The 25,862-nt window shown below is 38.4% G+C and overlaps 1 protein-coding gene across 3 annotated transcripts in view; it reads right to left on the bottom strand.

The window, feature by feature from the left end:
* The window catches only part of trit1 (tRNA isopentenyltransferase 1), a 58,382-nt gene that overhangs the window by 11,056 nt on the left and 21,464 nt on the right, over positions 1-25,862 (bottom strand). Inside the window, exons 1-6 of one of the 3 annotated variants that reach the window (XM_082186914.1) lie at positions 15,623-15,743; positions 14,468-14,622; positions 12,458-12,600; positions 12,264-12,375; positions 5,020-5,132; positions 1,573-1,650 (exon numbers count right to left, since the gene is read on the bottom strand). In XM_082186914.1, the coding sequence (XP_082043040.1) occupies positions 1,573-1,650; positions 5,020-5,132; positions 12,264-12,375; positions 12,458-12,600; positions 14,468-14,622; positions 15,623-15,718 (697 nt within the window). In that variant the 5' untranslated portion in view covers positions 15,719-15,743. Of the gene's footprint in view, positions 1-1,572; positions 1,651-5,019; positions 5,133-12,263; positions 12,376-12,457; positions 12,601-14,467; positions 14,623-15,622; positions 15,744-25,862 lie in introns of those variants that run through there. The other 2 variants (XM_082186915.1, XM_082186913.1) reach the window with 2 other exon arrangements.

Genomic DNA, 25,862 nt, shown 5'->3' with positions numbered 1-25,862 from the left:
GATCGGGACATCCCTACTCCAAACCCATATGACTTCCATGGAAATAATTGTTCTTTCCCCAAAATGTTTTAAAGAATATCCAAGCCAAAAAATATTTAAATTATTTTGAAGACATCTGATAGAGCTTTGCATGAAGAACAGACCAAAATGTAATTCGTATTTCACTGAAAGTTCTTGACATCCAAGCTAGCTCTACTTGCGGTGTTCATGAAAGTACATTAGAGAAGTAGCAACGTCTGATTTGTGAACCAATTATTCCAAATGGTATGAACGATTTGTTCACAAGTTTTTGAGTTTAAATCATGCATGCCAACATGTTGGGTGACAAAATTATTTCATTAAGGATAATTTATGGATGAATTATTCCTTTAAAGCTTGTACACACAGGATATGATTGCACTTTATCAGTGCTGTTTTTTTGGGAGGGCTTTTTTACATTTTGGGTCTGGGCCTATGCATTAGATAGACCGCTGCATCACATATCACTTCATAAGCATAAAGTTCAAATTAGTTCAACTTTAAAAAAACACTTTTTGAGACCCTCTGCATTCTGTTTTTGTCCCACTCCTTGTAGCTGTTCTGTACGCAAGATAGGCCTACACGTCCTGTGTGAACGCCCCCCTGTGCCACGCACATGCACACATTCCTTTTAACTTTATAACTTTTATTATGCAACACACTAACATTATTTCACTTCTACACCCTCCATTGTTATGAAGTGTCCTTTACCTCCTCTCTCTTAATAAACTTCACACCCTGATGTCACCAGCACAGACATACACAAACAGCGGTTTAACCACTGAAGTGCTTAATTATTCGGCTGTTGTCTGTTAGAAAGTAAAAGTACAAACTGTTCAGACTGACCGTGTCTTGAAACACCCAAACTTTACGAGCATTTGATCTTTTATCAACCCAAGGCCAGTAAATACTGAACCCTGAGCCTTGGAATTTTGAGGCTGTCTGTGAGGGAGGGGTAGCCTTCAAACACACACAGTATTTCTCCATGACTGTTTGTGTGTTTAATGGTCTGTGTGAAGTCCATCTCGTTAAAACCAGCTGTGATTACCTGACCATTAGACCGTACTGAAAGAAAACGAAAAAGAGACACACAGCTACAGTAACCTCTGGGGGCGACCAATATACAACAGCCAATATACAACAGACAAGCCACGAGTGAAGCCAATATTTAATGTCCAGCAATGAATTCAGAATTGAGATGAGTGAACTGAACACTAATGGTGGATGCACTTCCCTTGTGATCCAAATTGAAGTCAGTGGCTGCAATGCACTCTGAACTTACACAGCTGCAGTGTTACGAAGCATCTAGCAACAGAGACTGTACCTCACAGACAATTAAACCCTCAAACAAGGGACAGGATGGAAAGGGGAGGACGACAAACTCACTTTAAAGGGTGGTGGAACTTTTCATGCAATGTCGCCATGAATTTATTACAGGGAAAATATGGCTAGAACAATCTGTGGTTTGGTGTCTTATGGGCATCAAATAAGCTGCCCTCTGAATTTGAACCATGCACAACACCAAGAAAAGAGAGTGTATTCAGCGAGGCTTACTCTTGAGGAATCGGTTGCGGACCCATTTGTTCTGTTTTCGGGCATAGCGGCGAGTCGCCTGCTTGAGAGACTCGACCCCTGTGAGAGAAAGAAATTACAAGATCAATATATGACGGCCACACCAAGTGCTGTGTTAGATGTTTGTGGGAGACAACACGTAAAAAATAATAAATAAATAAAAAAAGTAATGCGCAATAGGTTTACCAACTCAATTTAAAGTGCTTAATAGCAAAGCAGAGAGGACAAGGAGAAGTGGAAGAGGCAGTTCCATTAAAAATCTCAGCCACCCCACCCCCTCTCAATTCACTTCCTCTTCAGTATATCCTCTTACCACTGGTGCCACAGCATATTGGGCTGTCTGTGTACTCAGGCTACACAATTTAGTCAAATGTATTTATTCTTTCGACAAATATTAGAATTTGAAATGTTATATTTAAAGGGATGGGTCACCCAAATTTTTGTATTCTGTGATCATTTATTCACCCTCATGTCATTCCAAACGATCAAGACTTTCCTACATCTTTGGAACAAAAATGAAAACATTTTTAATATTCGCTTATCCTTTTTGTTGATCCATTGAAAGTCCATGCCAACAAAAGTCTCATGCATCAAAAAGCACAAAAAAGTTGTCTTTGTGAAGGACACACAATCACTTTCTATGATGAACAGATTAACTTTAGGATTTTATTTACATATTGATCAATGCACATCCATTGCGTGACACACCAGAAGCATATAGGTTTGTTTTCGGACATCAAGCAAACACAGTTAAGCTTCATATTTTACAATGCCTTTTTGTACTTTTTGATTTGTAAAAGATTGTTCTGGAACGGCATGAGTGTGAATAGATGACAATTTTCATTTTTCAGTGAACTATCCCTTTAAAAATCTTGCGCTGCTGCTTAGATAAATATATAAAAACGTCATAAAACCACAAACAAACAAAAAAGTAGATAAGTTGTTATGATATATAAGAGATGTAAATTTTGTCTAGTCAATGGAAAACGTAAAGATATATCTATGAAAACTCCGTTTTCCATTGACTAGACATATATAGCCGGTATACAGTAATACGATATATCACAATAATGAACATGCACAATATTTTTAACAACAACTTTCATGAAGCACTGCTAGGTGGTCCAGCTAACCCTCAATTCTTTATTTTGAGAGTGATCTCAATTTCTGTGAGCAATTTTTATTGTGCTCCTCATTCCAAATTAAATAACCTCGGTCTACAAAACTCTGGTGTCATCATGTTATGTTAAATTTTACAGTAACCCGTGGCACCAAAACCTCAGAAAATATTGCATCATGAGCCCCTTGTGTGCTTGAAGTATGTGCAGTTGCTCTTTGCTTTCAGTTTGAAGCACACCGAACATGAACATGACCATACATACACTAACGTTCAACAGTTTAGGGTACTTAAGATTTTTAATGTTTTTGAAAATCCATTTATGCTCCTTAAGGCTGAATGTATTTGATCAAAGATACAATTAAAAAAGTAATTTTGTGAAATATTACTAAAATTAACCATAAGTTACCATAACCTAAATAAGTTAACCATTTTGATTGATTGATTTTTTCCTGTAATGGCAAGGCTGCATTTTGAGCAGCCATTACTCCAGGCTTTACTGCAACATGAACCTTCAGAAATCATTCTAATATTCGGATCAATATTCTAATATTTTGATCCTCAAGAAACATTTCTCATTATCATCAATGTTGAAAACATTTGTAATTTTTGTGGAAAACGCATTTTTTTCAGGATTCTCTGATGAATAGAAAGTTCAAACAACAGCATTTATTTGAATTACAAATCTTTTGTAAAATTATAAATGCCTGTGACTTCTGATCAATTGAATGCCTCTTGGTGAATACAAATATTGAACAATAGTGTATATTTAAATTAAATTGCAGCTTTTTGCCCTTTAATAATCCATTTGTTAAGCCTGACATCATGCGTCACCATTTACGAGTCCAAACAATCTATCAGAGCTGTGGTACTACCGGAAGAAAAAAAAAGAAAAAAAATCATGATTTTAACCTTTATCACCATATGGAAATGGTGACAGAGATTCATCTTGAATCTGAATCGTTAAAATATTGGTATCGGGGACAGTGGACCCGGAGAATAGTGTACAATGTGACATTTTTAAAAGCTTAGCTTAAATTTGTGCTATAAATGCATAGCGTTGATAAATCTCAGTTAAAACAGTAGAAGCTTGGACCCTGTCTGTTTGCTGATTGCTCTTGCTATTACAATTTCATTTTCTATGTTGATTCAGTAACATTTGTGTATTCACCTCACTGGCAGTGGTATCCCAACAAAACTAGAATGCAATTCACAATGCATCATATCAACATGAGAGCACCACAAATCAATCAGAGAGCAGTATTATCATCTTCATGGTCAACTGAAAAGTCACTAATGCTGAGCACTATACAAGCGAAACACTCATGAACTCTCAGCAGACATGAGCGGTGTTATGAGTGCTGCAACTTTCATGCTTAGCACACCAGTAATTGATTTTGACACCAATCCAACTGACTGTCAGGGAGAGAGAGAGAGAGGAGAAATTATGACCAAAAGCCTGACATCTTCCTCTCTACAGCCCCTCAGCAGCTGATGACAGACTGAGCGTTCACTCTTAAACGCGAAATGTTTCAGAGATCTGATCAGACACAAACACCAGAGCAATTCTCAAAACTCTGCTGAAAATTTAGAAGACAAATACCGGTTTGCTTTATAACAGGGCTGTCAATCGATTACCAGTTTTAACTGAATTAGATATGCTGGTTAATCAAATGAATCGCATCTCCGTATTTGATGAGAAATGTTCACAAATGAATATATAACAAAGACTTTGTGACAAATGAATAAATCATTAAATAGACATTACATAAAGTGTCTTTCAAAGTCAATATGCTGTTGTCCCGTCCACAGCGACAAAATTTGTAATGCATGAAGTAGACTTCCTGTCTGCACTTTTTAATTGTTGGTTTGTGTACACGTCAGACACCTAATTAATCATTACCGTGACAAAAAGTAATTAATCATAAACATGTACAATATACTTGTCTGAATGTGGTAGTGATAATTTTGTATTACAATGAAAATGTATTTTAATCAGTGTTAGACAATGTGTTTTTGCTTCAAATGTGCCGAGTTTGTTCAAGGACTGGTTTGTTTGACTGTTTAAAAAAAAAAACTGCTTGGAAAAGCATGAGAATGCTTTAAGAATGAATGTCTGAGATTGTTTGCGCTCTCTTTTGTGTGAAGTCAGGAACGGTTTCATAACTGTTCTCGAGCAGAAAAATTTCGAGAACATCAACAATCTCACTCTATGTTCATTCCCAAGGCCTGAACTGACAGATGTTTAGTTTACAACAAAAGAATGAAGACATTAGAGCTCAAACCAAATTACAGGCTGAATGAATGCTTACCTTTCATTTTCAGTTTATCACATTCTTCTTGACTGAGGTTCTCACTTGCTGTCAGGTACTCGTGAAACTCTTTAAAGCCAATAGACTGGAATATGCCATGCTGATAGTCCTGACTATAAACACAGAATAGAAAAACGAATTACTTATGTAAAAAAATGATTATACACGCAGAAAAACGGAAGAACAGTACTAGATTTTTACGGAAGCAAATATCACTCATCTTGACCCATGAAAAAATAGCACCACAATGCTGGAATGTTCTGGGTTGTTGCCAGGGAGTTGCTATGCAGTTGCCAGAGATATTTACTGGTTGAAGCCAAAATTGCCGGTTTGACAACTTAACTGTGTCAAGTCAAATTTTATTTTCTGTTTTATTAGGGCAGTCCCCTAATAGTCGAATAAACGTTAGTCAACGAGAAGAGGCTTAGTCCACCAAAATTGTATAAGTAAGTCGGTTAGTCGCACAAAAAGAAAATTCGCAAGAAGTGGCGTATCAGTGTTGCCAAGTCTGTGGTTTTCTTCACGCGGAATTGAGCTACTTTTACATTGTTGCCATGGGTTGTTTTTTAGTTTGCGGGTTAAATAAGAGTAATACATCATTGGAAACTGTAAAGGCACTACTTTGATTTGTGTGAACTCACAATAACAACAAAACGTTGCGCTTTTGTAAAAGAGATTCCACTTTTCCTCCTTTCTTCCCCTTAGACCCTTTTCTCCCTCAGCGGTAGTGTTGTCACGATACCAAAATTATTGTTTCGATACCGATACCAAGTCAAGTATTGCGATTTCGATACTTTTTCGATACTTTTCCTGAAAAGGGAGAAACACTCTCAAATATCACTGCTGTGCTTTATTTTAAAACCGGGACAACATTCTAATCATATAACACACTAATAAATGAACATATGAACAGCAGATATATTAAACATTTGAACAAAATATGAAATATGAAATATAAAAAATAAATTAGAACAATGACATTCAAGGAAAAAAAAAAAGATAAATTTAGCAGCATTATCTCATTTATCATAAGAAACATAAGAGCTTTATCTTGATTATGAACTTTGAATAAAAATATGAACAGCGATTATATTAAACAATGTTTAATATTGGTAACATATGATAAGCCTCATTGGTGATATATTTGACATGTGGGGAGAGAGTTGTGGAAGGCCTATACTTCATGTTAAACATAAATATATAGCAGCAAAGACAACAATAGGCTACAGAATAATTCGTTCTGTATTGAGAGGTGCAATATTTGAAAATCGATAATATTTTTTTTAATTACATTTATATTGTATTTGTCAAAACTTTCAAACATCAAAATGTCATTTATTAATATGTATTCGTGTCAAAATGACATAGAAACATCTTTTCCTATTCTATTTTGCCTGGAAACGCTTCCAACAGGCTTGCGTGTCGCGTGAAAAATAGGCGTCGGTTCTATTTATAGCATACACGCGTTTTCCGCGCGTCTGGGCGCCACGCAGGCAGTTAACATGGGAGCCGAAATAAAAACGGACACGACACGCAGCCAGTGTGTCGCCGGCCTTACAAATCTGGAACGTGGTCATTCTTAGAAGTATGATACTAATAAATTAAGGAATCGTGACGTTTTTCATTTCCTATTTACTTTTGAAGTATCGGTGCACCGTGCAACAGAGCAAGGTAGGCAACGTACTTCCATATGTCACTCCTCGCGTCATCTTTTTCTACGAGTCGTGGACCACTTGTGCTCGCACATGCAGCCATCTCGCTGTAGTGTTTTGTCACATGACACTGACAGCGGCAGGTTCTTTGCTGCGTGCGTCAGGAAAAAAACACAGACGTCCATAGGGAGGCGTTTTTTCCAAAAAAAATGTTAAGTATCGATACTGATAAATTTAGGTATCGTGACGTTTTTAATTTCCGAGTATCGCGATACTTTTGAAGTATCGGTACACCGTGCAACACTACGGTCCATTTTATTCACTGGACCTCCTCCTTTTTTTGTGTAAATAAGAGTTTTGAATACTTGCGTGTGAAAATAAACATGTGAGAGCGTGTTATAGGCTATATGTCATGTTATAGCCAGATATGACGACGCTACTGGAACACGCATCACCGCAGATGAGAAGCTGAGCATGTATTCATTAAGCCAACGTGCAAACTATCGCAAATCAAAGTGAAAGTTGCAGACTCTTAACACACAATCATCATCATTAAAAGTAACGAAACAAAATGATCTTACCAAGGCTGTTGCCGCTCTCTCTTTGATTTTGAAATTTTAGCTGATGATCAATAAAACGCAGCTCATATCTGTTGCTTTCGGTGACGTGCACTCCATTAAATCTGCATATAGCGCGGGAATTGAAGATCGGATTTATATCCGTTTCTCGTATCGGCCTCGTAGTTCTTTGACATTTTAACACGTTATAAATAACCTGAAGTAACATTGACACTCGTCGCACCACTGTGTATGACGTTTGCTGTTTGTTTTGCTGATGGCCAGTCACTGGCCCACCAATCAACTAGCCCGACATACTCTTTTACTGGCCCCGGGCCATCGCTTATGTCGAGCCCTGCTAAAGGCGCTCCACTATACCGCAGAGACGGCGAGCCAATAACATCAACTTCATCTTTGCGGTTGACACTGACTCAGAAAACCCTAGTTTAGTAAATAGTTGCAAGTCTCCTTGCTATTTTTTTCCAGACACATTCATAATTATTACTTTTGCTGGTGCTTTGCCGCAAGCTTGAGCGTAGAATAGTCTATATTTTACGGCTAAATTTATTACAGGCTCATTATGGTTTAGTATTATCCTCAGTATATTTAATTAAATTAATATAAACGTGCGATGAGTCGACTAATGGCTTAAATGAATGACTACCAGTCGACTAGAAAAATCTTTAGTCGGGGACAGCCCTATATTTTATTCAAAAAGCTATATAAATATACACTACTGTTCAAAAGTTTTATTGCATTTAAGCATTGTACAGCATCAGATTGATCAAAATGATTGCCATCTCTTTCCAAGTTGCACTCTGTCTGGGTGACATTCAGTGAAGTCGGAAGTTCAACAGCAACGGGCTGTTACGGCAAACTCTTTTGTGAAATATAAACGCTCTCGTAACATTTCACATTTAAAATCCTATCTTATGAAGTGTTGCACTGGGAAAAGTCTGAGAGCACAAAAAAATCTGTCAAAGCATCAACCTGCTCACATTAAACTACATTATTATGACAATATTTAGTTGAGGTCCCATGTTTTTGCACAATTATTCAACAGCTCACTTTGTGGTCATTTTTAAAATGTATTTCATCATACAAATACACTTAAAGCAACTGTAAAGTGATGTCACTGACTCAACAACAATGACATCTGTTAATCTTTTGTTATCAATGTTATTGATTAGCTGTAGCTGAATTTACAGAACAATATTCTAAATATAAGACATTTTGTGTGAACTCAAGGGTGAAATCACATCCAATGTTTAATGGGACCCAATTTTAGATGGAAAAGCGGTCACTGGGTGCATCAGAACCCCAGCCCCTGGGGTAAAAATGAGTTGTCATACAGCTCAGAAAACAGAAAGAGAGATCAGCCGGTCACAGGGACACAGACAGTGCAGACGGGGCGAGGGGGAGGGGGTCTATTGACAGGACAGAGCGAGATAGACTGAGAGGGAATGGAAAGGAGAGACAGGCAGAGTCTGACCTTGCTGCCTAGTGACTGCTCCCCGTGTAAGGCGAGATGGCTGGCGGAAGGGTGGCAGATGCAGACATAAAGAAGAGGAAAAGGGGGAGGAAGAGAGTAGGATGACGTGAGGAAACAGGAGAAAAGCGCTTGGGTGGCAAGTTTGCCAGCGAAGACGTCTAAGAGGGGAGGTGGGGTTCGATCGGCTGGACGGAGCGCTGGGCGGTCGGCCATCAATCGGCAGAAGCCACACCCAGAGCGGCCCAACCCTAGACACTGCTGTGTCATCAACATCCACACAGACACACCGCAGTGCAGTCCGTCCACCAATATCCCTGCACAACAAAGCATGTGACAGCACTAACAATCAATAATTAATCACCTTATCAAACAAATATTGTTAGTGCATCCATAAACACAGGCTAAAGCACAGGGCTCTTGATCTGATTGCCGCAAGATTGGAAGATTGCTGTGTGATCTGATGTGCCGTAAATTCGCTAACAGGCACTGCACCATGCTTGTATTTGCAAAACTCACAGCTACAAAGCCAGGGTGTTAATGGTGGTTTCCGGGGCAATACAATGTGGTTGCTAGGGTGTTGAGTTGCTTTCAGGGCATTTCTATATGGTTGCTAGGGTCTTATGAGTGGTTGCCTGGCCATATCTATGTGAAGGTTTTATGAGTGGTTGCCAGGTCGTTTCTATGCAATTGTTAGGATGTTATGAATGGTTGCCAGGATGTTTCTATGTGATTTCTATGGTGTTGAGTGGTTGCCAGGGTGTTTCCTCATGGTTGCTAGGGTCTTATGAGTGGTTGCCTGGCCATATATGTGAGGGTGTTATGAGTGATTCCCAGGTCATTTCTATGCAATTGTTAGGATGTTATGAGTGGTTGTCAGGGTGTTTCTATGTGGTTGATATGGTGTTATGAGTGGTTGCCAGGGCATTTCCTTGTGACTGATATGGTTTATGATTTCTAGGCTGTTGTGAGTGGTTGCCAAAGGGTTTCTATTAGGGATGGGCGATATGACCAAAAACTTTATTTCAAGGTATGAGAAATTATATTTCACGATAACGATATATATCACGATTATGTTTTTTCTTTCTCATTATTAAAAATAAAACAAAAAAGCAAATGTCTAAATAAGAGGACAATTATAATATAACAAAAATATGAATTAAACAAATATAGGTACTATAGGTTTATTTAAAATGTAGTTAGAAATAGTATAGAAATTGAATAATCAAATGTAAAAATTAAGTAGTGCATAGACTTCACTGTATTAATTCAATATAACTTTTTTCTTATTAAAGCTACAAAAGTTATTCAGTCAAGAGCAGTAAGTTACTTTCTCTTTTGTTTGATAAACAATAATGACACAGAGCAGCAGGTTTATTAGGCTGCTTTCCCTTTAAGAGCGAATGCACGGATCCATTATACTGATACACATGCGATTTACACCCAACTGTTTACTTTCACTTGAGACATAACTGACTGTGTTTACATGAATACACCACACAATGGGCATTTTGACAAAATTGTGTGTGTATTCGACCATTCAAGTTCAATAAGACGTGAAAGAGAACAGAATTTGCAATCGCATGCAGAGAGATACATCTTTCTGTGCACACACTTCAGCCCTGTGTCAGTCAGCACGAGCATAGCATTGAGTTCTTTTTCACGACTTATTGCGATCGTTTCTATGTAATTGTTAGGGTGTTATGAGTGATTGCCTGAGCAATTCTAGGTGTTTGCCAGGTTTTTTTAGAGGTTGCCAAGGCGTTTCTATTTGATTGATCTGTTATTTTTATGAATGATTGCCTACTGGTCTAAACCAAATTTCTGTGATATTGTGGCCCTTAGATATGGCTTGTGTTAGCCTGGTTAAAACCAGACCCTTCTCAGTTGAAACTGAGTGTAGGGTCTGGCGAAACTGTGTAGACAAATCATTTCCAAAGGGGCGTCACCAACCGACGTAGCTCAAATTCCTATGGGCGCAATTGGATAGTCATAAAACCAATCAGATCGATGAAGGAGATGACGTATGCTTCGAGTGTTGTTCTTTGCTCCGGTTTTAACGAAAACGGTAAGTTTAAATCGCTCAAAACAGACGCGATAACTGATTCGTTTATATACTGTCTATGATTCGAACGAGTGATGTTCCACGGCGGCATCCATCTTTGTAATGAAATCTCCTTCAGCGTCGCTGCGCTGTCGTCATCATGTAAATCCCTCCCCAAACGTTTCTGATTGGTGCCGCGATTTCGGCGGCACAGAAATGAGTTTGAATGGGCTCTTCTCCAGACTATCCTTGAGAGAGAATTAAAATTCGCCGGAAGTAGTCTGGGTTTTCCCAGGCTAGGCTTGTGTATGTCATTTAACGAAAATCCATGGTATGCCCCATCTGTTCTATTGCCCACCCAGCTAAAAAAAAGCAAGTATAATATTTTTGAAATGTTATAACGCAGTTTTCCTCTACAAAACACACATTGATATCTTTACCTCAAACAGTGTCAGATAAGTTATGTCCTGTTCAAATCCCTAACCTAAGTATGAGCAAAAGTAATAGCAATGCTTGCCTTTGAGATGCATATTGAAAGTATATGTTCAAAAGTAATGACATGTTTTACATTAATGTCATACTGAAAAATATATATGCATGTTGGGATATTAATAGTCTTCATAAATATGGGATGCACAATGGAAAAACAAATGTATTTAACAGATATAAGCCATCAATAACTCTTATGCCAAGGTCACAGTCACATCACATATGCAGCAGTATGGACCATTTCATTTCCTGTGAATTCAAAAGGCACACAAGTGTAAATGCAACCTCTTGTAACTCTACATACTCTGAGCCGGTCGAATGATTCAGGTGTGTTTTAAGGAACGTCAGTCACTTTACTAAAATTAACTGACATCTACGTCAGTTATTGGAAACACTTCACTTGTCAAAACCCTGGATTCCCACGATTACTTAAGAGAAAAACCCACTGTAGACAGGAACAGCGGGTGATAAACCTGCTTCAACATGTAAACTTAAAAGGTCCGATGTGCAAAACAGGTTCAGCCTGTGAAACTTAGCTTTCTTGTATTTTTCTGACAGTTGAAGAAAAAAGACAGCCATGTAGCTATTGTGTCAAGCGCCTTGAGAGATAAATTACACATGGTTCATTCAGAGGTAATACAAGGATTTCAAATACAAAACAAATCTGACCTAGTTCCATATACCAAATAGAGGACCTAAAACAAATCAGAAGCGCACAATAGATGGGTGGCTGATATTATTCAACAATCACTAGGAAAATAAAATAATTACAGATACTGATAAATCTATGCAGCTGACAACAAACCATTTTAATTTGTAAAGGTACATTTGCTTGCGTCATTGTTTCGTTCTGTAAAGTGCATGTTAGCCTCAACCAGACAACGTAATATTCAAGTTAGCTTATGCTTCTATGTGTTGTCAGCAAATTAGAAGTGTTCAGTGACATAAATGATTAATTATGAATTATCTTTTTAATTTATTTAAAAATGCTCTTTTACAACATTGAGATTTACCTGCTCTCTTTGATCATCTTCTCATTGAAGCGCAGGTGAAAATCTCTGAGCTCATCAATCAGCCCAAGAGATAACATCTGATCCACACGCTTGTCCAGCCTCTCATCCAGAGCTACAGGAGAGGATGAATGAGCAAATTAAATAAAGATACTGAAGACATGTTACAGTCACAATCTACAATGACTGGTGGCTACCATTCATTTTGTAGTTCAGCCAGAAGATGCAAGGGTTCTGGAACCGCAAGGGACCCCCAAGACAATCTCCTCCATCCTGCCCTCGCTGCTCCTCCAAAAGCCGACTGTGTGGAACTCCAGTGTCCATATACACCTGCAGACTCCTGTCAATCAACCAATAAATTGACCATATTATACTTAGTCAAAATACTATATGACTTCAGATAAAATAATGCATTCCTCAAATACATTTAAAAGATTTCCAAATGCCAAATAAGCTCTCAACTGAACATATAATTTGGAAAGGGCATGCCACACACCAAACAAGAAAATGATGAACAACAAAAAACACACAAAAAAGACGAATAATGAAGTTCAGGTTTGGTCACACTGAAGAGAAGATTAGTGGGACTTCAAGAAAGTCATTTCCTCAGAAGCAGCTGATATCAGTAAGGAGACATTAGCACTCTTAACTGTGGGAGAGAAGCTCTTCTACCGCAGCAATACTGTAGATGCAGTGGCACACAGGCTGGCATCAATTAAACAAGCACATAGTTCTGAGAAGAGGTGCTAATCGGCCCCTTGATACCAATCAAACACCAATTGAAGCATGTGAAAACGTGTGTAACAGGCTTGGAAGCCACAGCCATCAGTTCTCCCACACAGGTGGAAAAATAGATGCAGCCCAACAAATGCCAAAATGTACCACAAGATCATTTGATAAGGTTTCTACCCAAGTTCACTTTAACTCTGCTACTTTTAAGAGAAATGTATGAGGGGAAAAAATAACAACAAGGCTAAGAAAAGACTGACATAATTGAAAGAGGAGTAAATGAGAAAGGTACAGTAAATAAAGTGACGTGGACAAAGATCTGGGCTGGTATCTGAGAAGGATGTAGGTTCAAACACCAGGAACTTAACTTGATAGTTTCAATTTCAACACCTCAGAATGGGTACCAATTAAGAAAATAGGCGTATTTGCACACAAAGTGCTGGAGTCAAGACTAGATGTTTCATGACCCAGACCATTACCAGACCCCCTAATACAAAGACCCTTCAGATCCAAACCCAAACTTATTCCAAAGAGCCAGACCTGCTGGTCCAAGAACCAATGGCGCTTTTCCACTGCATGGTACGGCTCGGTTCGGCTCGGTACGGTTCGACTCGGCGCGGAACGGTTCGGCTCGCTTTAGCTCGGTTGCTTTTCCACTGCAGTTAGTACCGCTTCAAAGTGGGTGGGACTGATCGTTATAGTTGCCGTCTCTACTGCCATGACATCATCATATTAAATGCGAATTTTTCATTCCGTGTTTCCCCATCCGCTCCTCGGCAACCAACGAGAGGAACGTCTGCACCTCGTCCACTGACCACGATTCAGCCATTTCTTTTTTGAAGTTTATACTCTTTTTTTTTTTTTGGAAGCAAATACTTTTAAAACAGGCGATACAGCGTTGGCTGTTGTCTACTGGCTATTTAAATCTAGCGGGTTTAGTGTCTTGTGCGGTCTCGTGTCGTAAATACAATGAGGCTGGTAGTGATGATTCTGTCTGACCAATCAGTGATCTGCAGTGTTTTCACGTCACATTTTAGTATCGGTACGGTACGCTTGGAACCTCAACAGAGGTGGTACCATTTAAAGCGAGCCGAAGCGAGCAGTACCGTACCATGCAGTGGAAATGCGCCATAAGTGAGCCGTACCGAACCGAGCCGTACCGTACCTGCAGTGGAAAAGCGCCAAAGCGTGCCGTACCGAACCATGCAGTGGAAAAGCGCCACAAGTTGTCCATTTGAATGAACTTAAACCTTGAATTTAATGCAGCATTACTTTTAAACAGTGGGCTAACTTTGTACAGTGTGTAAGTAGACATTCAGTCATAGAATTCTTGCAAGTACTTTCTGATAATACCATGTTGGTCTGTGGATGAGAAAAAAAATAAAAATAGTACTCACTGGAAATACACTAAGCTTTTCTGCGAATGGGTGCAGGGAAATGAAGCAGTCTCTGTTTTGTGCGATCACTGAAATAATTACCTTGCAATCTTGCGTGCGTCATGAGGGTGCAATATGGCGGCCATGTCAGGATCCACCTCCTTCAAACGTCTGTGAAGTTCAGGACCACCCAGTTTCTCAAGCTCCGCCTTTGATTCAGGGGTCCCACCATTTTCGGATTCTGTGTCACTCCCCTGCTGTAGGTCAGACAGAGGAGGACTAGTTTAGATTATCTCTGCCAATAGATACACAGAAAGCCTTTTAATATTACTATGACTTACTAGCTCTGTTTCAAATGTAGTGAGCTGCCTCGTTACACACTGCCTTTTAAAAGTGTCTAAAACAGTAGCGGAGTGACACGATGAGACTCATTATAATCAGTCATTCTGTCTACAATAGATGCACACAACATGACGTGGCAACAATTCCCTGACTTGATTTTTGATTGATTTAAATGGACCCTTTTCACATTTCCAGTGTTCTCAGAAGCAGAAGCCATCATAGTTAGGTAAACTTACACAGTCAACTTCTTAAGTAAATTTCTACTGCTCCAATAGCAAAGATAAAATCCACATTTGTATGGCTTTCCCAAAGAGGAAAGAAATATCGAAAGATTGATTATGATGGTCAGAGGAGAGAAAGATTTGCCATCACTCCCTCAGCCGTTGTATTAGAAACACTCAGAGTTTTCTCAAATTTAAAGCCAAGGTAATATTACGCAAAGTATAGTGTTATAAATGCACATTAAAAACTTAATTATGACATTAATAATTGTGTAAATTAAGTGAATTCAAAGACTGTGAAAAGGGTCCATAGTTTGATGTTAGCATGTTGCTAACAGTATGATCCTCCAATAAACAGCACTCTAAAATAATCAATTTTTATTATGCTTAACGTTTTAATCAATACTATAATGCATTCAGATTTTCTTCTCTCTTCGCAAAACACAATGTATCTTTGGCAGCAGCATAATTTAGATATCATCCAATCAACAACTGGTGCATAGAACCAAGTCCCCATCCACATTTTTTCTTTTTCGATAATCTGTTTCATTAGAATGTACGTCACAATACTGAAGAAGAAAAGAGCCGTTTCTACTTTTGTTACATTGCAACTTTACAATGCTGCCCACATAGGCAGATGACTAGGGTTTTAGAACAGAGCAATTCTTTATAATCAGAAAGTTTTAAAACTCACATTTACCCCAGTGTCGATGAGCACATTCCATAAAAGGGATTCAATGTAGTAATTTGTGCCTCCAACAATGATGGGCAGCTTTTTCCGATGATGCATGTCCTCTATGTATCACATTAAGGAAATTGAACTTCATTTTTCAAATAAACATCCTTTGATGCCACAATTACAAGCAATACATAAATAATGCACAATGATCATACATGTGCAACCACATTGAGTTAGATTGCAGAGTACACCACTGCTATAGTGCTCGGGTGAAAAGCAATATCATATTCTCAGATCTCTAGATGCTCTAACAATAATTCATGTAATGTCCAAGCCTGGTGCTGTGAGAGGGCAGTCAGTTCACCATGACTGCTGGGATTCTGCTGAAGATTTTAATAAATGGCGTCAGAAGCTCCATGGAGCAATTCATTAACTGCTTCAAAACGAGAAGGCGCATCAGCACTCTACCTCACACGAAATGGACAAACACGCACACAGACACACTTCCAGGTCACATGCATTAAAATCAAAGCAGTCTGGCCGAACGCTGTCCACCCCATCTGCATCACTCTGTGATCCCTGGGGAGGGAGGGAGAGAAAACAAAAGAGGAGGAGAGAAGAGGAAGTGAGAGAAAGACACGAGGAAAGGGGTGGGGACGAGATTGCGAGACAGAGAGAGAATAGTCAAGCATCTCAGGATTGTTATAACAGAAGATTATGACAAAAACTACTTCTAATTGAGGCTGCACGATATTGGAAAAAAATTATATTGTGATATTCTGTTTTTCTGTAATAGTGATATTAAAAAAGAAAAAGAAAAGATTTTTCACCAGATAACTTGAATAGCTGTATTTGAAAAGAATACGCCATTCAAGAGTGAGTGGGGTGATTTTGTTAGGGAGTATCTCTGCATAGAAAAAAAGAAAGAAAAAAAAAAGAAAAAAATTTATATATTTTTTTTAATGAAACATTTTTCCTAGAAAACTTTTTTAAATGGCAAAATCTTTTTAGGGCTGAATTATTCAATGAATATATAATAATGAATTATTATTTTTCAAGATTCTTTGATGAATAGAAAGATCAAAAAAGCAGCATTTATCTGAAATAGAAAGCTTTTGTAACATTATACACTACCGTTCAAAAGTATGGGGTCAGTAAGAATTATTTTATTTCTTTTGGGTTGGGGGGGGGGGGGGGGGGGGTCAATACTTTTATTCAGCAAGGATGCATTAAATTGATCAAAATTTAATGTAAAGACATTCAACGTATGTAAAGACAACTTTCAAATAAATGAAATTAAAGAATAAAAAAAATTATGCACAACTGTTTTCAACATTGATAACAATAATGAATGTTTTTTGAGCATCAAATCAGCATTATTAGAATGATTTCTGAAGGATCATGAGACTGGAGTATTGATGCTTAAGATTCAGCTTTGCATCACAGGAATAAATTACATTTTAAAATATATTCAGATAGAAAACAGTTATTTTAAATTGTCGTAATATTTAACAATATTACTGGGTTGTTTTTTGTTGTTGTATTTTCAATCAAATAAATGCAGCTTTGGTGAGCATAAGAGACTTCTTTTAAAAACATAAAAAAATCTTACCGATCCCAAACTTTTGAACAGCAGTGTTTATTTATTTATGTATGCATGTATGTATGTATATAAATATATACATACACACATACACAAAATAAGAAACAATGTAATAACATTATTGTAGTGTAAAATAAAAAAAACAAGTAATAAAATAAATGTTATTTTACTCTAAAGATACAATTATATTTACATCTTAAATTGTTTATTTTCAAACAGTAACCCATTAATCTCTTTTGACAGGATGCCGGCAAATCAAAATATGCTGTGCTTATTTCAGTGTGAAGCTCGTCCCTATGTGTCCATCTACATGCATACAGCTCATGATATCAGGTGTTTAAATTCTTCGCTGAGACTGGGAGCGCATTTATTTAATTAAATCGCAGCCTCAGCAATTTGACAAACCAGACTATGCCATATTGTATTTCGTAATATCGTGCAGCAATAATCCTAATCGTGATGATTACTTTTTTTATTTGATCCGCAGCCCTATTTTAGCGAGTTGTACAGTGGGCATCACTGCTCTTCAGCAAGGCGAGACTGAGAAGCTCTTCACCTGCCACTCCTCATTTCTTGTGCATGAGCGTCTGAGGTGTCTGCGACAGCGTTCCTCCAGACACTGCGAGAGCCGCCCCACCTCCTCACAGCATCTCCCTCAGCTATTAATATCCTCCTCATCTCTCAGCAAACATCTGCAGCAGGAGGGCGGGGAAAACGAGGACATCGATGCGTCTCTCTCCGTTTCTGGTACATGCATTTCCAGTTATGCCCTTGCATTTACTAAAAGACCATGCCGAGGGAGTACAACCCAGCACCCACTCATAAAACGCCAGAGCCATTTGTGTGGCACGCTGGGAACTGCCACATTCCACAAAAGACGTGAAATTAAAATATGGGGATTTGCATTCAAACAAGGAGCAGTCTTACAAAAGCTGTGTCACTGATGTCAGGGAGGCGATGACATTTTAAAAGAACAATTACTCAGAATGATCATTAAGAAGTTTGCAGATGATATCTTAAAAGGCCGAGTAATGGCCCATTAATTTCATCTGCAGTGACAAAATAAGCATTTATATTTAGAAGGGCCTGCCAACTAAACTTGTCAACCAAATGAATCTCTGCAACCATTAATTATAGGGTGTATGGATAGGGCAAAATGGCCAACTAGTCACCCAATCAGGGTTACAGACTATGTAGAAATTGGCTCCACAATAGTGCTGCACAATTAATCATATCGCAATCAAGCCTGATGTCAAGCCTATGCGACTTTATGAAATAAATAAATGCATGTGTGGACATTCTCTGAGAGCTGTTTGCCCATTTTCTACACTGCTAATAAAAAGAAGACCAGTCAGTTTCAGTTTAGGCAGTGGTGCGTGGTCACATTGTAACTTTTTTCCGGTGTGCAGCGCAGAGAACAGGTGCAGATGGATGCCGAGCAGACGGACAATGAACTGGTGGCCCAAAAAAAATGTATACCTCTGTTATATGGCGATATTTTGGCTATAAGATAACCGACACTGAGCAGAGAGAGCAGGGCTGCCAACTCTCACTCATTTAGCGTGAGACTGACGCAATTGACACTTTTCACACACTCTCACATCCATTTTCTAACGCAGAGAAAAATCGCGATGCAAAGAGTACACTGACACGGTGACACCGACAGACTAGACAGAGCAGGTTACTTATGATAGGAAAGAAATTCTCAGCTCTCAAATTCTGTCCATTTTATTACGAAAGTAAAAAAAATTGCGTTTTGGCGATGGTAAATGTGACGTGACAGATAGGGATTTGCTCGCAGCGCCTTCGCCTTCTGAGAATCTAGTTCCCAGTATGTATACGGTTAGAAGATGGCTGTCTCTCATTTGACCTTGTTATTTGTGCACGCTGTGACTATACAAATCACAACATGTAAATAGGAAAATGTAGATGTTATTTTGTCACTTATTGGGAGCAGTATGCTAGCTGGAGCCATTTACCTCCAGTCTTTGTGCTAAGCTAGGCTATAACGGTGGGTGCATCAGACAGAGTTACGGCACGCACGGAGATGAAAAGGGTATGGATAGACTTATCTAACTCTGGGGGATACGGTGAATAAGCTAAAGTCCCAAAAAGTCAGCGTGTTCCTTTAAAAAAAATTCTGTTTAGTTACCAAATGTTTTGACAATCACAATACACATACACCAAAACTGATCCACAGACTGAGTTTAGAAAGACAAAGCATATATGTTACATCCTGCTTAAATGTCCCTGCTTGTCTGGACAGAATGTTCAAAATATCTTATTTTCATGAGCATACAAATGTTCTTACTTATTGTTCCATTTATTTTATACTATTGTACTATTGAGACAATAACAAGTTTGCAGTAATGCAAAGATGTCATTATTTAGGCTAATTTTGTAAAAAAAATATTATTTTAATTAGAAAACACTGCATTTAGTGGTTGTTGCTAGTTTGAGTTGAGAAATACACATTTCAGCATTATCACTAATCTGTGTGTGCATTTTCCTTGAGAACCAATCAAGTTGACTCATGAAACCATTTGTTTATTATATCGCAATCGCAACATTAACCTCAATATCCGCAATATGACATTTTCCCTAAATCGTGCAGCCCACAAATTACAGGATAATTAAAAAATGATGCCGTTCAGTAAGGAAGTTAATTGTAAACACTTTAACCACTCTGAATGCTTCACTGTGTATGATTTAAATCACAGAGGACCTGTTCACACTAAGACAAATTTCTATAATGATATATAGAGTCCACACCAACATGCACAAGCTCTTTAATATCGGGTGAACTCTGATTGGCAGTCAATGTTTTTGTCGTTCCTCAGCTGGAGAAAAAAAAACATTCTGAAAGTGATTCCAAGAATATTGAACTTCACTATTCTCATAGAACTAGACCAAATGTTAAAACTTTCTAGTTAAAGTTATCCTTGGTGTGAACAGGACTTACTTCACAAGCGAGTTAGAGAGCGCTTTGTTTTTTAAAAATAAATCAGTCATGAGATTCACAGTTCATAAGAGTCGCATGGGCATTTACAAAGGCCTTAAATAATTTCATTCAATCTGGAGGAGTGTGGAATTTTATTTTGAAGGGTTGGGCATATCAGAAAGGATATGAGAGACAAGGCCTTGTTCCTGAAGTCCACCACTGTGTATCCACTAACCAATGGATCCACAAAGCTGATCATGTGATGGCGACACTGGGCTTGCTCCTCCTCTGTAACCTTATTGGTGATGATGTCCAGTCCTTTGTAAACCTGCAGTGAGAAACCAACCAGATCAATGAAGCATCAAGAAGGTTAATCCAGGTCATATAAGAAAGAAATCTTGAAGAAGAGTTGCAAATGTCACATGCTTCATAGACCACATAACTGTTTTCGCTTGGTTTATCATGACATGATCACTACATGAATCCTTAAACAGGCCCATTTCAAAAACTGGGTCCAGTGTGACAGAGGTAAAACAGGTCACAGGCATGTACACTTACTCTGTCCTACATATTTAGTCATGATTCTTCATGACAAAAGGGACAGTGGATGTTGTTTTTTAACATGTGAAGTGATGGGACTGATTTAACAATTTTGGTTCTCGACCCAGTGCCTTAATGATTTAGTACTTTGGTTTAGTACTTTAGATTTGTTTCTGTTTATTTGCAGAAGTAGCAAGACATGTGTGCAGGGCCATACTTTGGGCAGTGCAACCAGTGCCTTGAGGGGGGGGACCCATGGCAAACAGACCGAGGGAGATAAGAACCAGTTCTCGATTCCCTACCCTAGTTATGTGGCATCAGTCCACAAGTGGTCACCATAAAGTGTTGCTGTGTGGTCACTCGAGAAACATGTCAGGAGCCACAGCAGGATTTCAACAGGAGCAAGGGCATGCGTGCAGCCATGGCTAAATTCAGTCCAGCTTACCGTAACTCGTCTGCCCTTGCGTGCCCATTTCGGCAAGTTAGAAAGAAATGCTACTGAATTATTAAGATCGTTTCCCCTGTGTTCTCCACAGGACATCCCTGCCAGCGAAATCTTGCTGAGGTGAAGGGGGACAACAGCAAATATGGAGAGACATGAATTCAGCCCATTCTCTTCAGAGGAGGAATGGTAAACACTAATAAAGGAGTGTGATTAAAACTTGCAGAAGGCCTTGATCGCCGCAGAACTTGGCATGGTACTTCCATTCTGTTTTTTTACTGTGCAAGTAAAAAACCCTGCTTTTCAGAGCCAGCCCTCTTGAACGAAATATTTCGACTTTACAGGCCACTAAATCTAAAAAAAATTGGAATCAATAACAGCTGCTTTTTTTAACCAAATCACTGAGTTGGGTCAATAAGCTTGTTAAGATAGACTAACAAAGAAGGGAGTTTACCAACAGCCACATAAACTTTCATGAATGTAGATTTTGAGTACAGAACACAACACTGGTCACTTTAACTCTATTGCCAAAAACAATTAGTTAAAACTGATGTTCATCAAGACAAGTGGCTAAATACATGTTGATAGGGCTGTGACGGTGGCAGTTTTTTACCACCGCGGTAGTAATGGACCCAAATACCGGCGGTGTTGCGGTTGTTGGGTGGGGGGTGTTTTGAAATAAATAAATTAAACAAAAACAAAGAAACAACAAACTAAAGCCTGTAAAGCATTGAAATAAATATCAGTAAATACTGGTAACTTACATAATATAATAAAGTTGAATCTATTTAAAAAAAAAATAATTAAGAAAAAATTTCGGTTAATATTTCCACACAAAGGCGCGTGATATAGCCTACCGCTCTGCGCATTGAGAGGGATGTGGGACACAAGCAGGAAAGAGACCATCGATCTTTTCGAGACCATCATGTTTTCTACTTGTAAAAGGTATGAAGAGCGAATTTTATCTTCTACAAGGGCAAGGCATTTAGGCTGTTTGCGCGCTGCCAGAGAAAGCCAAACTAAAATCACCCGCGGTTGTGAAACGCGCTTTACAAAATGAACTTGACGCTTCTTACCAATTATCATGTCTAACAAGCACAAACTGTGTTAAAAAGAATTTGACTTATAAGTAAAAATGTAGGCTATCTGTCCTACAGCGTTTTTCTACTTTAACACAGTAAAGAATACGAAAATAATCGACCTAAAAGCGAACAAAGGAAGAAACGTTTATAACGCGTCTTTGGGTGAGACGCGAGTGAAGATATGGGAAAAGAAAAAAGAGATTCATTCCATGCAGGGATGAGTCACGATTTTTGAATATTCGATTAGTTGATTTAATTATAGAATATCTAATGTTCTAATGTCTGTTGTGCGATCATTCTCTAAAATAAAATCTCCATGTTCTGGTGCTGATGCAGTGGTGATGCGTAACCGGAGGGTGACGCTGCCAATAACGCACATAACAGCTGTCACAAAGAACTGGCAAAAGTAATGATTATGAACGTGTCAAAGATAGCAAGGAGACAGGGATGGAAATTAACTTTTTTGTCCACCGGCCACTGTGGCTGGTGGATTTCAAAATCTACCAGCCACTCAATGTTTTTACCAGCCACTTTCTTGTTTTTAACCGACAATGTGTAACTGCATGTGAAAATTAATACTACAAGATCTACAATACTTAAGCAGTTTATTTAATCTCAAGTCTCAATGAAATACTGACATTTTCTCTTTCTCTCTTATATATATTTCTCTTTTTTACCTGGATGTGGCATTTGAATGATTCGTGGTCTTTTATGGCTTCCAGTTTTAGGTTTTTAGTCCCAACAATGAAACTAGGGCTGGGCGATATGGACCAAAAGTCATATCCCGATTATTTAGGCTGAATATCGATATACGATATATATCCCGATATTTTTTCCGCAAAGTGAGAGCAAATGTTCAGTCAAAGTCAAAGCCAAATATGACATGTCACAAGTAGTTTTATTGAAACCGGCTATTTCCACACACACAAGTACTGTCCCCCTTTACTTAACATAAATTGTAAGAATATGACTAATAGTAAAGACTAGTACTAATAAATAAACATTAGGCCTATGCTAAAGCTATTAAATAGCAGTCCCAAACTAGTTTTTGTTAATACAATGTTGGTATGAGCCACTAGAGTCATTTAAAAATATTAAAAATAACACAAAGAAAAATAAAGTGGCATTTTTGGGGTTAATATGGAAACGACAGTTGCCATGGTGAATACACAATATTAACAATAACTGTTAATGAACCATGGAAACTGCTCCTGGTGAACAGAATGAAAATCATACCTGCATTACTTTTATTTTGTGTAATTTACAACGTAACGGCGTTGCATGCTCGTAGTTTCTTGTGCACTTTATATGCAGTGAGGCGATACACAGCGCGCGCCGCCGCATTTGCGCGTGCAATTGAAGAGTGTGCGCTCCGAGCACAGGATAACGGCTGACGTGACAGGACAAGAAAGTCCGTTTTTCTGAGGTGAAAGACTTTATTTCAGCGTACACTTATGTCCTCTAAAAATGTCCGCCGTCTGTGTGAAACAGTATATTTTTATTTACCCGCCACGGTGGCCGGTAGGTGAAGCGAGTTTACCCGCCACAACACAAAATCACCCGCATTTGGCTGGTGGCGGGTGCTAATTTCCATCCCTGCAAGGAGACATTTGAATTGTTTATTAATAAAGTGTTTTTTTTTTGTGTGTGTCAGTGTCGGGCTGCAAAGATGAAGTTGACGATGCTCACTCTTTGCAGTGAACGCGCCTAGAGAGAAATGCACACTTCATACGGAATACACAAGCAATATGCTAGTCGGTTTATTTTCGTTTTGAATTGTTTTGTTTAAAAGTATATAATTCAAGCTTTCTATAAGAATAACTAATGGAATATTTTTAAATTCGCTAATAATCGGGTGACCAGATCGCAAACCAGAATTCAAAGCCGACAAAGCTTATGTTTATGGGCTCACCTAGGCTACAACTCTCTCATTCGTCATGAATTTAAACTTTTCCATGGCTGCGATATTACATTTAATTGCTAACCTATTATTTATTTTGTAAACAAAGCTTTGTGTGTCATAATATTAATGTTAAACAGCATTCATATACAAACATTTTTTTTAGGCGAACTACCGCCGGTACTACTCATCCACCGCGGTGGCGCGGTTGTCAAGTTTACCGGCACAGCCCTACATGTTGATATGTAAACGTTCATAAGCGGTCATTTGTTAACGTGCCTTGTTAGTTTCCTATTAGTTAGTTTTCTTATAAATGGACTGAATGGACAGTCAGTCCACTAGACTGAACCACAGTACAGTGACAGTCCACTAGAAACACTACAGCACTGACAAAGAACATTGATCAATACATGAGAGCGCATGAACCAGCATGCTGGGAGCTCCACAGCTCATTAGCGAGGGCATATCAGGTCAGGTGACACCAGTACCTGATGTGGGTCAATGGCGTAACCAGTACCTGATGTGCTGAAAATGTGCTACTATTATTACATTTTACAAATAACAACAATTCTTAACATTCCTGGCAAATGTTTAATAAAAATTGGCAAAATTGTTTTGTAGCAAAATATTTATAAAATGATTTTTATATCCAACATGTGGCATCAGGGTTAGATCTCAAGACAAAACTTTGAGTATGACCACTAAAATGTCATAACCAACAACTAAAAATGAAATCTTGTAAATACCATATATATATGGTGTGGTGTGGAGTATGTGTGTGGCAAAGAAGGACAGAAGGCCCTGCGAATGTCGAGCCTAGTCATGTGGCTCTCATTTGGGGCCGCGTTTCTTAAGTGTTGCCGGCATTAGCGTGTTTTGTTCCCTGCACCCGTTTGTCACCCCCTTTCGTTAGGCTCAGTACCAGCCTCTAACCGATAAAGCCCACCCTGTGCTCCAGCCTTCTGACCAGTCGACCCCCTTCTCCAGTAATAAATTTTTTCGCCCTAGTAGGCTAGTTAAAATAGTCACCATATTTAATCTGACGCAAATGCAAACATTCCTGTGAGGAACGGAAGTATCTTCAGTGTGTTGTGCTTTTGTACCTTGTCAATCATTATACAGATGAAAACTGGAATGTTTTGTCACTGAAAATTTGCGAAGACATTTTAAAATGTCTTATTGAAGATTGTTATAAAGGGAAAAATGTGTTCCTGGCAAACGTTTAATAAACATTAGCACAACCATGCTTCACTGCAAACTGTTTGTTGTGAACTGACCACAAGTTTCTCGCAAAAAAAGCTAACTTTTGAAAGGATTAGGACTAGGAGTGAGATTGTCCATTATAAATGTTTGGGAAAGATGTTTCACACAACAGTACAAAATAGTAAACAAAAACAAATTTTTGTTCGAATCAAATGGAAGCACAGTTTGTTAAATGTATTGTTCTATTGTGTACCTTTTGGTCAATCATTGTAAAGATTAAACTGGAATATTTTGTCCACAGAAAACTTGCAGACAGACATTTGAAATGTTCTTTACAACATGTTATATAAAGGAACGTATTTGACAAAATTAAAAATATTTTGCAAACAAACAAATGTGAGAGATTTTTGACCACTGGAAATCTGTTGAAAGATTTCGCTGTACAACATGGCGAACAAAATATACTTCCTCTCAGCCTAATTTTTGTTTGAATCACATTTTAACTAACTAGTTTTCTAACCTTTATCTCACTTTTTTCTGCGGA

Source organism: Leuciscus leuciscus (genome assembly GCF_965113295.1).
Source record: "Leuciscus leuciscus genome assembly, chromosome: 12".
NCBI lineage: Eukaryota > Metazoa > Chordata > Actinopteri > Cypriniformes > Leuciscidae > Leuciscus > Leuciscus leuciscus.
Note: the sequence above shows the minus strand (reverse complement) of the source record. Positions and strands in the feature narration are given on the sequence as shown.